The 17,942-nt window shown below is 43.6% G+C and overlaps 1 protein-coding gene across 1 annotated transcript in view; it reads right to left on the reverse strand.

Annotated features, from left to right (window-relative positions):
• Positions 1 to 17,942, reverse strand: part of ATRN (attractin) — an 87,277-nt gene that overhangs the window by 18,878 nt on the left and 50,457 nt on the right. Inside the window, exons 9-16 of the mRNA XM_052681832.1 lie at positions 17,381 to 17,564; positions 15,610 to 15,764; positions 10,196 to 10,280; positions 7,364 to 7,584; positions 6,324 to 6,445; positions 5,407 to 5,545; positions 3,390 to 3,571; positions 1,634 to 1,850 (exon numbers count right to left, since the gene is read on the reverse strand). Coding sequence (XP_052537792.1) covers positions 1,634 to 1,850; positions 3,390 to 3,571; positions 5,407 to 5,545; positions 6,324 to 6,445; positions 7,364 to 7,584; positions 10,196 to 10,280; positions 15,610 to 15,764; positions 17,381 to 17,564 — 1,305 coding nt within the window. The remainder of the gene's footprint in view (positions 1 to 1,633; positions 1,851 to 3,389; positions 3,572 to 5,406; positions 5,546 to 6,323; positions 6,446 to 7,363; positions 7,585 to 10,195; positions 10,281 to 15,609; positions 15,765 to 17,380; positions 17,565 to 17,942) is intronic.

The following is a 17,942-nucleotide window of genomic DNA, read 5'->3' on the forward strand; positions in this document are numbered from 1 at the left end:
TCTTACTATGAGTGCTTATCCATGAATGCTCATGATTTCAAAAGTGGTCGGAAAACAATTTAAAGATCATATTTATAACACTGCTTATCTTAACAAGTTTGTTGATGTGCTCCTTTCCTATTTACCCAATCAAAGTGTTGGGAATCAGAATCATCTAAACTGGAAAAGACTGACAGAGATGGGACTCCACCACTTCCCTGCAGTGCCTGCCAGTGCTAGACAGGGAAGGAACCCCCATGATAAACTAAGCACACTGGGATGGGTTTTAAGTTATTTGATTGGTTCCACACATAAAGCTTAGTACTGAAAACAGAACTAAGTCAGGAACTGCTGGTGTGCTCCAACGCTTTATCATCAGCTTTAAGTGATTGCTCTCAGACCATAAAACCAAGTGAAAGCTTAAAACAATTCAAAAAGCTCTCAGTTAAAAGAGAAAACTCTGAGTCAGGATTCCACATTCACAATCTGTACCCTGAGCTTCTATGATGCTCAGCTTAAAATAGTGCACCTCACTTATGAATATTATGTAATAAGCCAACTTTCCTAAAATTTAAAAGGCACTAATTGGTATTCAGAAATAATCAGCTCTAATAACTGAGCGGAGTTAACAGACCAAACCATTTTTAAAAATGATATGCAGTTCTAACAAAGCCAGAAGACTTTTCCCAAAAGCCAACAGCTTCTTTTTCAAAGTTCTCCTATCTGCAAAGTGTCTTGCCCAATTAATTTCAAACTTTGATAAAAATCCTCCTCTGGCAATGGAGCCTGGGAGGGCAGGGGAGGGAGTTCAATTGGAAAGTGGCTTTTATTTATTTATTTTTCAACAGTAGATTGCTCCGTACCGTAATTAACCTAAATGTCACAATCAGGTATGCAATTTAGAGAAAAATAATTAAACTCTAATGTACTTTATGAATTTTACAGTTAGCAATGTAAGCATAGAGCTATTTATAACTTCTGATCCCTGTTTGGAATACCTACACAGGACACATTTTCAGAACCATTTTTCTTTGGCAAAATCATGATGCAAATGGGATAAAAAATGGGATGTTTTTTACTCTCAGGGACAAACATCTACATATCAACCTGTCCCCTAAGGAGGGGGAGAAGAGAAGGCTGCAAGGTGACCTGAGAGCAGCATTTCAGTATCACATAATCACAGAATGGACAGGGTTGGAAGGAACTTCAAGGATCATGAATCTCCAACCCCCCTGCCACATGCAGGGCCACCAACCTCCACGTTTAATATTAGACCTTCTAAATATCTTCTAAGACCTTCTAAGTATCTAAAAGGGAACTCCAGGAAAGAAGGGGACAGACTCTTTTAGCACTGCCTGTGGTGACAGAACAAGGAGAAATGGTTTCAGGCTTAAAGAGGGTATATTTAGGTTGGATAAGGAAAAAATCTTTTGCAATAAGGATGGTGAGCAATGGAACAGGTTGCCCAGAAAGGTGGTGGATGCCCCATCCCTTGAGGCATTCAAGGCCAGGCTGGACAGGGCTCTAAGCATCTGACCTAGCTACGCACGTCCCCATTCCTTGCAGGGGAGTTGAACTAGGTGACTTTTAAAGGTCCTTTCCAACTCTAAGGATTCCATGATTCTAAGGGCCATACTCTCAGAGCCAGTGTTACCTGCCCTTTCGCAGACACTGCCATTGACTTCATTGATGCACGTTGCTGCCTTCAGTCCCTGGCTGGAAGGCTCAGCTAGATAACCACAAAATCCAGCATCGCTGGGTTCATCGGGGAGCCACTGGAGCAGGGTGTTGGTGAAGGGTGACATGTCCTCCCAGCACCAGTACGACACGTTGATCTTCCTCAGGCCAACCCACGGAGTCAATGCTTTGGACTAGAAACACAGAGGGGGAAAGTTATCACACAGCTTTATTTATTTTTTGGTATTAAAACAAACATCAGCACACAGTGCTCGTAAGGAACTTCGACAAATTAGGTGTTGCAAAAACGCATGGGGGAGATACGCGTTTCTCAGTGCCATCTGAATTTAATGCTACAGAAGTAGAGAAATTCTCTTGGAAACAGCAATTATCATTTTTTCTTTACACTATATTTCTATTTATCTGCAACAGAAGGAGCACAAGTCACTCACACCAGCTCATTATGAAATTAGCTGCAAGTCCCCTACACAACTTAAATGATGAAGCGTACCTGCTTTACAGCTCTTCTTTACTACAGCTGTCCCTCAGCAAAACCATTACCCACATTTTGACCACTTAATACCAACTAAAAGGGCTAATATTTCCATTCCTAGGGCTCACATTTTAAAGGATACCATAGCAAGAAATAATATGTACATGGAAAATGTTTTTCCTCCAATGTAAAGGAGCAAGTGCTGTTAAGGAAGGGTTGCTAATGCATCTTTAGGAATTTACATGATACTTAACCAATCCTGGAGCTGTTTTGCAGTGTCCAGAGCTTGGCTTCCTCTCCTCACTTAAGAGTTAACACGCAGCCTCAAGTGAACTGACTCTTAACTTACACTGGTTCAGCTGAATCCCCTCTAAAAACCCTACACTTGTTGAAACATCACTTGAAAATTCACACAGGGAATCAAAGCAGGAAAAGCTCGTTTCAACAGGGCAATATTTCTCTTCAATACTGAAGTATGCTCCTGTCTGACAGAAGCAGCAATCCTACTGCCTCCAGTCTGGTCTTTCCTATAAAAACCTCTTGCCAGCCTGAGACCCAGGATGAAGAAAGCTGATGCTTTCAGACCAAGCTTTCAGAGCCTCAAAGCACCACTCTTTGCTATGGTTCAAGCACCCCTCACAACCTGCCCCGAATACCTCTGCACTTCTGCAAGTGGCTGGAAAAAAACAATATTTATTTTCCTGCTGCTTGAGGATGGATGAATTCCAACTCACTCCTCACTGGCTCAGACAGCAAAGCACCTGCCACTAAATCAAACGTAAATAACTCCCAATAAGCCAAGCAGGTCTGCAGAGTTAAGAAGCTGACATTTGAAACAGTGCTTTCCTGAGCAGAATAAATAGCTTTAAATGCTTTATTTTAAACACCTCCGGCGCCCCCAAAGGGACCTTTATTTATAAAATACTGTGTAGATGTCACAAGAGAACCACTTGCACTCCTCTCGCAGCCATGTATCCCACAAGGGAAATGTGTGTGTGATTTCATTACAGAAAGCAATACCTTTGAGGCACCGTGTATGTTTGTATTTATCTTTCCCATTTACATTCTCTACAATTTCACTTCAAAAACACCCATAGGGTATGTTGAATTTCAAAAGGAAAAATCGGTCCTTCTCAGTTAAGAGGCATGTCTGCTCCACAGAGAGCACACCGTGCCTCAGCAAGGACTCCTCCACAGCCAGAGCTTAATTAGTCAGAGGACATAAAAGAGAAGTGCTCACCGAAGACTGCATCTTCTGCAGCTCCTTCAGAACAAATTCCACCTTTTTCTGGGTGGTCAGAGAAGCCAACGAAGCTCCACTGGACCTGCAGGACAGCTTGGCGTGATCGTAGTTCTCCTTTGCATTTGTAATTTTCAGGCAAGAGTTGCTGACCAAATGCCAGTTTGTTCCACAGATATTCTCTGAAGGAAGGAAAAGAGTAAAACCTGAGGTGGGGATGACTTTCACAGTGTTCTGAGTTGCAAGACATCTTCCACCAAAATGAGCTCTACAGCCCCATCCAACCCAGCATGACCCACTGACACGCTCAGAAGTACTGATGTACAAGTAAGACACAGAAGAAAGCTGTGTAGGGGCTCTGAAGTCAAAGTCACCACTTGGTTACTGGCAACAGGTTGACAAAGCACTTCTTTGAACATCCAACAGTGAAATCTTTTCAAAGGAAAAGTGGAGAAGAACTCCTTACACTTTGCAAGAATTATTCCTCTGACTCCTAAGATGTTCTAGTGAGGCAATGGCAGAAGTTGCCCAGAGAAGTGGTGGGTTCCCCATCCCTGAGACCCTCGAGGTCAGGCAGGATGGGGCTCTGAGCACCTGCTGGAGCTGCAGGTGTCCCTGTTCACTGCAGGCAGGGGGACCAGATGGCCTTTAAGGGTCACTTCCATCTCAAACCATTCTGTAGAGCTGATGTCCAGATCAAAGTCTCAGTTTAAATTCATCTGAAAACTATCAAGAGTTGGATTTTCAGATGGGCTTTTTACAAATATGATCACCTCGCTCCCTTCTCTACAACCAATTAAACACACCAAATCCTTCATCAGTATCACTTAGAGATGATGTTTTTTTCACTTTCATAGTTCTTCTCTGATGTCTCTTCACTTCCCCAGACTAGCAGAAAGCAGACCTGGACGTGTCCAGAGTTACCAGGGGAAGTTCCCCCATGCCTTTTTTAAGGTCCTGTCCACGTTGTTTTTCTCTCTTTCTCCCTACTAGGAAAGGTTGAGGGAACTGGGCTTGTTTAGCCTGGAGAAGAGAAGGCTCTGGGGAAATTTCATTGCAGCCTTCCATACTTGAAGGGAGCTTATAAACAGGAGGGGGAACAGCTGTTTATGAGGGTGGATGGTGATAGGACAAGGGGGAATGGTTCTAAAACGAGACAGGGGAGGTTTAGGTTGGATATGAGGAGGAAGTTTTTCACTCAGAGGGTGGTGAAGCACTGGAACAGGTTGCCCAAGGAGGCTGTGGATGCCCCATCCCTGCAGGCATTCAAGGCCAGGCTGGATGTGGCTCTGGGCAGCCTGGGCTGCTGGTTGGTGACCCTGCACACAGCAGGGGGTTGGAACTGGATGAGCACTGTGCTCCTTTGCAACCCAGGCCATTCTGTGATACTACGATTCTACGATATTTTATTAACTGTTTCAGTCAATTTCTGAAGATGCTATAATTCTCTTCTAGTTACTGGGAAAAAAAAAAAAATCCTTTCTGTGGAGGAGCCTAATAAACAACTGCTATGAGCTCCCACTGGAAACATGCTAATAAGAGAATTTTCCTCATACACTTAGGTGTTATTTGCCTAACACGTCCAGTATGTGACATTCTGCTTTTGCACAATTCTAGTTTCTAAAATCAAATGGCATGCATTATTAAACCTAATGCCTCACCGAAACCTATTATATCAACAGTGCTGCTTTCATCAAATGAAAAGAGAGAGAGATGAAATGCAGGCTAATAATTATACAAATGATTACACTGCTCTTCAGACAATTGGGACTGAAAAATATTCCATCAGACTTCCTAAATTTACTTGAAATAGAGTTTCATGCTAAAATTGGGTTGATTAAAGAACACTACTCCTATATAGCAGTAAACTGTCACCCGGTTGGGAGTTTTGTTTTAAACAGAAGCAAAAGAAACAAGAAAAAAAGAGAACCAACCAAAAAAGAAGATGAACATCGCAACCAATACTTTTGGATTGGGTGAATGTGGAGCTGCTTACATAAACTCAAGCAATACCTACCTGGTAAAGCAATGCACTCCTGATTCCTTGGTTCCCACTGACAGTTCTGATCCATGGCACAGCTTTTACAGCTTGTCCTTTTGTTACAGTAATAGGCAGGGTTATCCTTAGGACAATTCTCATAAGCAGTAATGGGAACCTAAAATAAATGGCACCAATGAGGCTTCCCATCCAAATAACATCAGTTTGTAACAGTCATAAAGACTAACATGCTCAACTTCACGTTTCAGATCTGCAAGGCAATCTATATGTTCCAGTGTGGAAACACTGAGGTGTGCTTTCAGGATATTCCCCTAGATTAGCACTTGCCTCCTTAAAGCTGTTCCCTCTAGGGGTAGGGCTGAGTTTTTTCTAGGGCTCTAACAGCAAATTCAAATGGCTTTGAGCTTTACTGAATAACCACATCACCCTGACAGTAAAAGATTCATCTCTTCCCCTCTGTCCTTAGGCATCGATAGGACAAGGAAGAATGGTTTTAAACTGAGTCATCAGAGGTTTAGGTTGGATATTAGGAGCAAGTTTTTCACCCAGAGGGTGGTGAGGCACTGGAACAGGTTGCCCAAGGAGGCTGTGGATGCCCCATCCCTGCAGGCATTCAAGGCCAGGCTGGATGTGGCTCTGGGCAGCCTGGTCTGGTCCCTGCACATAGCAGGGGGGTGGAACTGGATGATCACTGTGGTCCTTTTCAATCCAGGCCATTCTAAGATTCTACAGTGATGATGATCCTCCTCATTTCAGGACTGGGGAGTCCCACAAAAAGCCCTCAGACCCACATGAAGAATTCAAGGGTGTGAGCAGTTCAGAGGCACAGAAGCACAGGAAATAACAAAAGGATGGGGGTCATCATGCTGTCAGATGAAAACAATTGTTATTTCAAAGGCAAAACGTAAACTACAGAAGCATTAGAGAGACTTTACCTGTTCCTCCGTGCAGTTGTTATGCATTGAGATACACTGGTCGGTGCACCACTGACAGTTGTTTGTGTTTGCTGTACAGCTATAGCAGTCTGTAATCTGATCACATTTTTCATTGTCTACAACTATTAAAGAAAAAAACCTGCATGACCAAAAACAGGCATTTCCTGACAGAGCTCTAAGAACTTGATTACATACAGCAAAAGATACAACCAAACAGTAGCGCCTGGAGATTTCCTCTTACCAACCAGTTAGTAAATGGGATTCTTTCTTTTCACTCAACGGAGAGAGAATTGCATTCATCAATTGCTTTTAGTGCCCAGGTAGCAATCAAAACACAACAGCAGAAAACACACTGAGACACTGAAGCCCACCAGCAGCAATGGGGCACGCGTGTTCCATCAATGCACAGGCAAATCATGCCAGAGGACGTTTCCCAAGGACAGGGAAATCTCCCACTGCAGGCCCATTTTGCTGAAAGCCTGCCCTTCAATTATGTGCAGCATTTTCATGCAAAGCTTGAACTTTCCACTTCATCTTTCCAATTGCTTATCGCCTGTGTTTTGTGAGAATTTATTGTACATTCAGAGCCCATCAAAGCAGTGTCCCTTTACATCAATTTCTTTTAAATAATTAAAGGCTGCAATCTATTACAGAATCGAGGTTCATGTAATTCAATTCAGAGCAATGAACGCACTGGGATAAAGTGTTGAAAAGTTGTTAAAAAGTTATCATCTGAAGAACACAGGAATCAGACCTTAAAAATAACGCTCTTTTTCTATGCCCCAACCCAGATAAGAGCGTAGAAGGTGACAGAAAGCACATAAACCACCTATCCTGCTGTCTCAGGGTAACACAGCAGGCCCAGGTCGTCCCCCCTCCCCTCACAATGAACAGAAAGCTCTCACAAGGTCAGACTTCAGGGCCAGCACCTACAGAGCAGCAACCCTGATGCCGCCTGTGCGGTGTGGGAGCGTACATATGAACAACACTGAAGAAAAAAGCAGACGAGGAAAGGGAAATAGGAAGGATGTGGCACATACCTGACTTGGCAGGACAATCCTCAAGGACCTTTTGCTGTTGCTGCACTGTGGCCATTTCCCAGGGCACGCAGCCGGGTCGGGCAGGAGCCCACACACAGCGCACACCAGGTCCTGCTTGCGTGCAGGAGGTCTCGTTAGTAAAGGCCTCACATCTCTCTGGTGTGTACTTCAGGATGTCGCTCAGCAGGAGGCTGTTGAAGCCTCCGAATACATACATGGTGCTGGAGAAAATGCAAGTAAAGAAACGTTTCTCCTCAACATCTTTTTCAGTGGCACAGACGTAATGAGATTGAGTTTACTCTCGGGAAGTTTGCTGATGTCGCTAAGCTGAGAGGTGCAATTCATAGTATCATTAAGGTTGGCAAAGACCTCTAAGATCCTTTAGTACCACCCTGACCCACCCCCACCATGCCCACTGACCACGTCCCTCAGTGCCACATCTCCATGGCTCTGGAGCACCTCCATGGAAGGTGACCCCACCACTCCCTGGGCAGCTCTGCCAGTGCCTGACCACTCTTTTGGAGAACAAATTTCCCCTAGTATTCAACCTGACCCTCCAGTGGTGCAACCTGAGGCCATTACCTCTCATCCTACTGCTGTTATATGGGAGAGGAAGCCTTTTGATACAACAGAAGGAAGGGATGCCATCCAGACAGACCTGGACAGGCTCAAAATGTGAGTCCATGAGAGCTGAATGAGAATCAACAAGGGCAAGGTTCTGCACTTGGGTTGGGGTAATCTCAGATATGTTTACAGCCTAGGAGAAGAAGTCATTGACAGCAGTCCTGCAGAGAAAGACTTGGGGCTTCTGATGGATAAGAAGTTGGCTGTGTACCAGTGCTTACAGCCTGGAAGGCCAACATACCCTGGGCTGCATCAGCAGAGGGGTGCCACAGGGCAGGGAAGGGACTGTCCTGTCTGCAATGCCCTTGTGAGGCCTCCAGCACAAGAAGGGAGCTGTTGGAGCAGCTGCATGTCCAGGAGGCCATGAGGATGCTCAGAGTGCTGGAGGAGATCTGCTATGGAGGAGGACTGAGAGCTGGGGGTGTTCAGCACGGAGAGGAGAAGGATTTGGGGAGAACTCACTGAGTCCTTCCATTACTTAAAGGGAATTTATAAACACAAGAGAGAGTGATTTTTTACACAGTCTGATAGCGATAGGACATGGGGCAATGGCTTTAAACTAAAGGAGGGGAGATAACATCTGACACGTTAGGAGGAAATTCTTTACTCACTAGGTGGTGAGGCCCAGATCTGTGGGTGCACCATCTCTGAAGGTGCCCAAAGCCATGGATGGGCCCTGGGCAGCCCAAGTTGGTGGGGAGCCAGTGATGGAGGGGCATTAAGGTTTCTTCCAACCCAACTATTCTGTGATTCTACCCAAAATGATGCCACAATTCTGTGTGACACCTGACTAATGTGACCATATATATAAAATGCTGCAGGAATGAACGATCCTCCTGTAAAAACAGTGTCAAGAAAGGGAAGAAGGCTGACACAGGGGAGACAGTATTGCACTATTAAACCAGCAGTCAGGAACTGTGACAAAACAATTCAATGCTGTCACATACTGCCGCACTGCTGCGACAAAACCACAGATATTTTTATGGCTGTTATCAACTGAGCAGAGATCCATTTCCCCCTCATGTTTTGAGGGTGGGAAAAGATGTTTTGTTTTCTTTTTCTTTTAAACCTCCTATAACATCACAACTGCTTCAGGCATAACATCAAGTTTCAGCGGTTACACAAAAACGCAGCTCAAAAAAAACAACACCTGTGCATCAATGTTTGTAAACTTATATTCAGTGAGATAGCACAGAAGAGTTTCTGCAACTGAAGTTTTGCATGAATAATAAACAATTGTTAGCATTACTTTCATCCTATTTCAGAAGACAATTAATGCAAAGGCTTCATTGCTCTTGAGGGCAGCAAACAGACAGTTGATAATCAGCGTATACAGCAACAGGTATAGTGAGATTTCCAAAAACAAGGGTTTCTGTTTGAAAGCACACATTCCTTTTAAAGTCAGTATTCTCAAACTGACTTAAGCTGTGCTTTAAATAATGTTACTGATTTAGATATACTGTACTCAAAGGGACAGGGAACCAGAATGGAAGACTCCTCAGAAATACCACATCCCTGAAGACGCCCTGAAACTGAGCTCTGCAGAGCCAAGCACAGCAACAGCTGTTCACCTCAAGGTGTGGATATCATTACAGTGATATAATGCTTAACAGCAGGAATCTCATCTATGATTTCACCTAATTACTGCACATCACATCACTGGTAAAGAGCGACACAGGATACGTGGTGGAAACTAAAACATGGGCAATTTGGAATCTAAAGCATGGGCAATTTAGAAACCACAAGGGAAAATATGAATTTGGGCATATAAATGGTCAATGAAGCTAAATGAGGGCAGAAAGAAATAAAAAAATGTGAGAAAATGATGAATGAACAAACATTTATCAGATCCCCTCTCGGTCTTCTCTACCCAGGCTGAACAGACCCACATCACAGCCTTTCCTCATACACGAGATGCTCCAGGCCCTTCATCACCTTTGTGGCCCTTCACTGGACTCCTTCTAGGAGATCCCTGTCTTTTTGGAACTGGGAAGATGCATTAGTAGAAGCACTGATAGAAAGAGGTGCTTGCTGAAGACACTGAGAGAGCAGAAATCTGAGAACTTCAGCAGATTTGACACTGAATCTCACTTCTCCAGTCTCAGTGTCCTTAAGTATACACACATAAACATCTCAACGCATGCACAAATGTGCACCAATGTATTGAAATGGGACTGAGCTATGAAAAACACTTGTTTGGATTCTCACCTGTTGTACAGCACTGCAGAATGTCCAAACCTGTTCACATCATGATGGAGACCCGGGCGAGGAAGAACGGACCACTTGTTGCAGGCTAGGATTAAAGAGAGGAGAAGATTAGCTGCAGGAAATGATTCTGCCTGTACACAAAACACAAAAATCTCTCCAGTCAAATGGGGCAGCTGATAAAAACACTGCAGTATCTGCTTTGTGCACGGCCAAACACTCCCATCCATGCCCCAGCTGACAGAAGGGGTAAGGAAAGATGTGGTTGTTCTGCACCACCACCTGAACAGTCCAGTTTTGTGGCCTCGTGTGGCATAGATTAACAACTGTTTATGAGCATGGATGGTGATAGAACAAGGGGGAATGGTTTTCAACTGAGACAGGGGAGGTTTAGGCTGGATATGAGGAGGAAGTTTTTCACCCAGAGGGTGGTGAGGCACTGGAACAGGTTGCCCAAGGAGGCTGTGGATGCCCCAGCCCTGCAGGCATTCAAGGCCAGGCTGGATGTGGCTCTGGGCAGCCTGGGCTGCTGGTTGGTGACCCTGCACATAGCAGGGGGTTGGAACTGGGTGAGTGCTGTGGTCCTTTTCAACCCAGGCTATTGTATGATGATTCCATGATAGATGGTTGGCTCTTTGGCAATCACGTGTAATCAAATGGCAGCAATGCAAGTTGTTTTCTCTCCTTTGCAAATGGAGTATTTCATTGCATAACAAGTTCTATTTTTATCTGTTGAGACATGAATTATTTGCAGTTTTGCCCTCAAACCAGCATCACTGAGAACAGAGACTTATCTTCCTCTTCTTTTTCACTGCAATTACGTTCCTAGAGGGTAGATATCCATGTTTTTAAAAATATTTTTCACTCATCATAGCTTCGGGATTTTTGGTTGTTTTTCTCTTTTAATATAATGTGAGATTATTCCATCTTTTTCTATTAGCATAACATTTATAAGTTCTGCTTCATTTCTAACTTGGCTTCTCAGGTAATTTCTTCCTTTAGGCGGCACAGAAAAAACAACCTAAGAAACCTATAACCCACTGAGCAATCAAAGGAACAAAAGCAGGAGAAGTCAGTCCAATTCACAGCACTTCAGCTTCGCAAAGGGAATGGGATCACCTTGGGGGTTAATGTCCCAGAGGCAGTTGTATGCAATTTATGCAATTAAGACAGAAAAGTCAATCTGCTGTAAAGATCTACAGAGCCCCAAAACGCTCGCAGAGTTTCTAATGCAAGATAAAACTGTTGTTACAGGGAGTGAACCTCTGAAAAAAGAAGTCCACAAGCCCAAACCACTACATAAATAAATCAAGAGGGCAGAGAAAATCAGCTTCATTACTTTACAAAATTTAATTGGAGAGTTGCTGGGTAAGAAAGCTGATCCTCCACTGTGCACCTGCGGAAACTTTTGTTTGAGAGTGCCAGTAAATAGAAGATGTATGACCCAGTTGGTTGGGTTTAACACTTGGTAAATCATGACTCTGAAGTTTATTTTTAAACGTCACTTGCTCTATTTTTGAAGAATTTACCCTATGGAACAAGAATGCATGGTTTCAATTTCCAACAGGAGACCTCAGAATTGGACAGAGATTTGCAATCTTTTATCCAGCAAGTTGTGAGTTATGCAAGGCCAAAAAACATATTTTTCTAGATTAACAGAAGGTCTGGAATGTTTGGCTTTCTAAGCTTCTTTCCCATCTTTAACAGAAGAGCGAGTACAGGAAAAAATGACTGCTTCTAAAACTGCAAAGACTATACTTCTTCCTGACTTAGAAGTTAAGCCAAGCCTAAAGCTTACAATGCAGAGGATTTTATTAAATATGTTACTCAAATAGAATACATATGCTACAAAAACATCGAGCCTCCTTCCAATCCTGGCATCAGAACTGAATTTTTGAAGGGAAAAAGAAAAGTTTTAATTTCTCTCCCGTAGGGAGAAGAGACCATTACACGAGCATAGGTTTTGCATGAATATTTCCTGCTGTGTTTTACAAAGGAAAACAACAAAGCTAAAACTTGTTTAGAAATGAAAGTGAATGATTACTTAAACCACAGTAATTGTGATTGGAGAGTTGGGCAGAGAAGAACTTGATAAGGTTTAACAAGAGCAAGTGTAGAATCTTGCACCTGGGGAGGAATCACCACATGCATACAGGTTGGGGGAAGAGCTGCTGGAAAGGAGCTCTGAAAAGAAAGACCTGGGAGTCCTGGTGGACAACAGGAGCCAGCATTGTGCCCTGGTGGCCAAGAAGGTCAATGGGATTCTAGGATGCATTACAAAGAGCGTGGACAGCAGGTCAAGGAAGGTCATCCTCCCCCTCTACTTTGCCCTGGTGAGGTCACATTTAGATCCTGTGTCCAGTTCTGGGCTTTCCAGTTCCAAAAAAGACACGGATCTCTGATTCCAGCAGACGGCCACAAACGTGATGAAGGGCCTGGAGCATCTCCTGTATGAGGAAAGGCTGTGAGTTCAGCCTGGGGACGAGAAAACCGAGAGGGGATCTGATAAACACTGATAAAGATTTAAGGGAGGTGGAAGGCAAATGGATGAGGCCAGGTTCTTCTCAATGCTGTGCAGCGATAGGACAAGGAGCAATGGCCTAAAACTTGAGCACAGGAAGTTCTGTACTGACGTGTGGAAGAACTTCTTTACAGTCAGGGTGACGGAGCACTGGAACAGGCTGCCCAGAGAGGATGGGGAGTCTCCTTCTGTGGAGACACTCAAGACTTGGTTGGATGCCAACGTGTGCGACCTGTTGTAGGGAACTGCTTTAGCAGAGGGGTTGGACTTGATGGTCCCTCAAGGTCCTTTCCAACCCCTGTGATTCCGTGTTTTGAGACAAGTTGCCTGAGAAGTTACTATTCTTGTTTTGCATTCATCCCATACACGAGGGATGTGACCCTTTGGAAAGGACAACCTTTGCATTTCGCTGCTGGATTTCATCATAAAGAGATGCAAGGGCTGCAGCCCACCCTCGTCTCCTCTGCTGCTATGAATCGAGGGAAGAAGAGGATTGGATGAAGGCATTCGTCCACCCAGAGAAACAAATGCTAGGAAACTCTTCTATACCAGCCAGAGAGACTGATTTGGAGAATGGGAAGTGCTAAGCAGTCATCGTGGTGCACAGGGCACAGGAAAAATACTGTGAGGCTGCTCTACCCAAGTGCTCACCCAACCTGAAAATCAACACAACCAAAGCTTATCCTGAGAAGCAATGAGAAACACACTCATGTACAGCCCGCTGCATTGTTATCTTCATACCTTCCAAAACTGGCATAAGGATAAGCCCCAACCTGGCCAGGTGCAGGGTAAAAGGATAAGAAGCAACAATGCCTTCTCAGATCTATCTAAAAACCCTCTAAGAACCTCTGCATGCCACAAAACAGAAGGCATGTCCTCACAAAACCCAACGCGCGTGGCCTGACTACTTGAAAATTTGGGGAGGGCAAGGAAGAAAAAACATGGTAAGGAAAAATAAAACAAGTCACTACAGAAATAACCATTAACAGTCACAATTATAAGGAAGAGCTGTCTTTGAAGCCTTTCCTCAACTTGAACTCCAATTTTCTCCACTCTTCCTACCAGGGCTCTAACGCATTCCTGGCTGCGCTTCTGGTCCATTTTCCATAGTGTTTCTCAGTGAGACAAGGCAAACCATGCCAGTAAAGCTGCCCAGACGTGAAGGAGAAAGAAGAAGTGATCTTTTTTCCTTTGAAGAGCTGTTTTTGCCACGATCTGAGCTGAGAGTCTCTGCCCCGACGAATGAGAGACAGAAGAGCACGAGAAGGACTCCCATCACTCTCGTGCCAATTGCAATCAACGCAAGCTATAATTCTTGGCATAAAATTGGTAAAAAACTGGGCTGGCAAACTGGCAATGAGCAGTTCCTGTAAAAGGAATTGCCTGTTAACTGCACTGAATCAAAATGAACTTCACTACTGGCATTTCTTTTTTCAAATTTGTGCCATTTGTGTTTTACACCTAATGGAGTTCACTGGGTGAGGGAAGACAGCAAAATGTATTAAGAAAAATCTATCCCCACTGATATGCAAGCTGATAGAGATTACTCTCTTGCGCTTGTCAAAATACCTCACATACTGAATGTTTCTCAAGTTAAAAACTCAAAATAAAGTTAGCTAAGAGCACACAACAGATTGCACAGGGAGGTGATGCGATATCAAAGAAAGTCGGGGAACAATTCCAGATAGCAAAATAGCACAAGGATGCCAGACTGATCATCAAAGTAATCCATTCACTGGCACATTTCCTTCACAAAACAGGAGTGACATCTCAGCAGACAGTCCTTCCAGGAAAGCAGGTTTACGTGATCATTTCTGGGAATAAATCACCAGAACCCTCATTTCAAGGAATAAGGAGCAGAAGACAGAATGTGATGTGAGTACAGAATGGCGTTTTTTGCCAGTGTGAATTATCTGGATTGTGCATGCATTTCCTTTTATAGAATTTCATCTCCTTTTCTTCCTTTTCTTAAACGCGGCCTGTGGACTCCACATTCACAAATAAATGCTGCCCTCTTCTGGCTGTTCACCCCCACCAAAACCTAATCCTTCCAAATAAAATCCGCTTGCTTGGCTTTATGATTAAATACTACTTACGGGGACATTTATGCTTACAAAGCACACACAAACAAACTGACATTGCAAACAGCTCAGTGAAGCAAGAGAGACAGCCCTCACTTCAAACAAGAGCATACAATGGACGAGTTGAGCTCTAGCAATGTCTGGTGCTTGTTACCATCCAAACAGTGCTTCCTCCTTAACTCAGAGATTAAGAGGGGGAGCGGCTGTTTATGAGGGTGGATGGTGATAGGACAAGGGGGAATGGTTTTAAACTGAGACAGGAGAGGTTTAGGTTGGATATTAAGAGGAAGTTTTTCACAGAGGGTGGTGAGGCACTGGAACAGGTTGCCCAAGGAGGTTGTGGATGCCCCATCCCTGGAGGCTTTCAAGGCTGGATGTGGCTCTGGGCAGCCTGGTCTGCTGGTTGGTGACCCTGCACATAGCAGGAGGGTTGAAACTAGATGATCACTGTGGTCCTTTTCAACCCAGGCCATTCTATCTGATTCTAAAGCACACTCAAAACGTCACTACAGCTTTTGGGATGAGACACCAGAAGAATGTGTGCTCTGTTCAGGATGTTTTTTAATGTCTAAGGTGGCGTACAAACTGTTGGCCAACAAAACGCTGCTGTATTTGCCTAGAAATCTCTGCAGCAATTCATTTGCTTGGTAATCTGCACTAAGCTAATGTGCTCCTCCTGATTAAACATTCTTCTGCAGTATGCTTAGCAGCGTTTGCTCCCATACACCCAGCATGTAAATCAGGCTTCGGGAAGGCAGCTCTTCTAAAATCTCCAAGGATATTTTGTGTTGTTCTTATTTCCCCCAAGAACTTACCGATATCGTAGGCCATAAAATCGGAAGAAAAGCACTTGGCACCGTGGCTCATGGAGGTGTCGTTGTGCGTGTTCCCTCCAAACACCAGCATGGTTCCACTCATTATCACGGCTGTGTGCAAATAGCGGAAAAATCTGCTGTCTTTAAGAATCGTCCTTCAGAAATAGAAAGATATGGATTAATGAATGTGATAGGTACCTGGCAAAGGCACCAAATAATAAATCCAAGCTGAAGAAGGAAACTGAGAGGCGGAGGATACTATTTAATTAGTTTCTCTAATGAGATTGAACAACTTTCTCTGCGGACTGTTCGACTCCTCCCGTAATCTCACTCTCATATTCTGATCTGCTTTCCCATTTATAGGAGAAATACATCTAGGAAAGCAACCCTCCAAAGCCATGGATCTTAATCATCAATTCTTTCCCTAGGGGTTGTGGAGCTTTCACACTAACACAGCTTTGAGTGCAGTCAATTAAAACGTGCTGATACGGACACTGTCTGGGGAGACTCCAGTCCAGAGAAATTTATAGTAATCTAAATCATTTCTTTTAAAATCGGGTGTCATTTCTTGCTCAAAACCAACAAAATATTTCAGGGACATCATCCGTGTACTTGCCAAGAGCAGAGCCTGCAGCTTAACACCTGCAAAGCTCAATGCCTCACCCACGGTTAAATCAGGGCTGGCGTTAATCGTGTTACCAATGACCTCACCTTTAATCAGCATCATTAACAGCACTGAACACAAAGGGTCACTGATAAGGATGAGGAGAGGGCTTTTTTTTGCCCTAACTTACCATGAAATCCATGGAACATCAGAGAGAGTTGGCAGAGCAAGAAACCTACAGATAAGGACAAGCAGACACCGCTAGGTGCCCTGCTGCAGGGTGACTGCTGCCTGCCCTGCCAGCCAACAAGGCTGACAAAACAAACATAAAAGGAAGCTGCTGCTGAATGCTTTGGGCAGATATTGTCCCATTTATGATGTTTTCTGCCTATTCAGCCAGATCTGCCAAGCTGAACGGGAAGAACAAATGAACCAAGATAGGAAGTGTGGTTGTCGCTGCATGCGATTGAGCAGGAAGGCAGATTTTTGGCAATTAGTTACTTCACTCATCAGTAAAAACTCACCAACAGCTGTTGCAGAAATACTACTTTAAACTCTCAAAAAAACAGAGGGATAGTGACTCAAAATGACACATGGCCATTCAAATACCAGCCTTCGTATTCACACAGAGCCTTTAAAAATAAATTAAGACAAACACAACACTGACGAAAATGTATTTCGCCTCTACAGCTCAAAGTTGTGAAGTTTTGCTATAGCTGTATAATAAAACTCACCTCTGGGCAAAAAGCAATCACAGAAGATGTCAGTTTAGGAAACAAATATTTCAAATAGTTAGGGGCCGGAAGAAAATGGGGATGCATAGAAATTCTTGTGTGGGATTAATGCAGAATGAATTACCACTCACTTGATTACAGTAGCCACGTTCATATGCATGGTCTGAAGTGCTGGCAAAAAAATACCATTAAACAGTTTTCCTTTCAGCTTTAATACAATGATAGATGAAAAAGGATTTCTTGGCTTGTTCACAGCCTTGATTATATGTGACTGCATGATTCTCTTGTCATAAAGGGGCATCAAACTTACAGACAGAAGAGCACACTGTCCTGAATGCAAGTAGCTATGTGCAACTGTACCCTTATCACAAAACCCATCCTCTTTTCCACTACACACAACAGTGAGATGCATACAGGAACAAGAAGTACTCACCACATCCGGGAATCAACTTCATATCTGTAGAGGTCATCTGCTAACCTGTATTTGTTGGCACTGAATGCCTTGTAACCTCCGTGGATATAAATGGATCTTGTATGTGGATCATAAACACTACTGTGACCATACCCTCCTTGTACCAAAGCTCCACTTGTCTGTAAGATGCTCCACGTGTTTGTGGCTGAGAAATGAAAAAAAGTGAGTGACAAAACACAAGTTAATTTACCTCTGTTAGTAACCTATCGACAAATCTCATGATGAAACAAACTGGGTTTCACTTGGCTCAGAATTAGATACCTTCTCTATGATTTGACATCCAAAAATATTCTCCTTCAAGGAGTAAGCATGCTGCGAAGAATTACTGCCAAGTGTTTTTAATTAGACCAGAAAAATCTCTTTTACAGTCACTTATTAAATGTTGCAGACAAGCTAAGTAAATGAGAGATAAAAAGCACAGAAGGAATATATTGCATCTCAGTGACATGAAAATGACAGCACTGCAGCTTGATTCAGAATTGTACCCGAGAGCACTTTTATTTTAAATATTTAAGGCCAGACT

The sequence above is a fragment of the Tympanuchus pallidicinctus genome, unplaced genomic scaffold (assembly GCF_026119805.1).
Source record: "Tympanuchus pallidicinctus isolate F22 unplaced genomic scaffold, pur_lepc_1.0 scaffold2, whole genome shotgun sequence".
Classification (NCBI taxonomy): domain Eukaryota; kingdom Metazoa; phylum Chordata; class Aves; order Galliformes; family Phasianidae; genus Tympanuchus; species Tympanuchus pallidicinctus.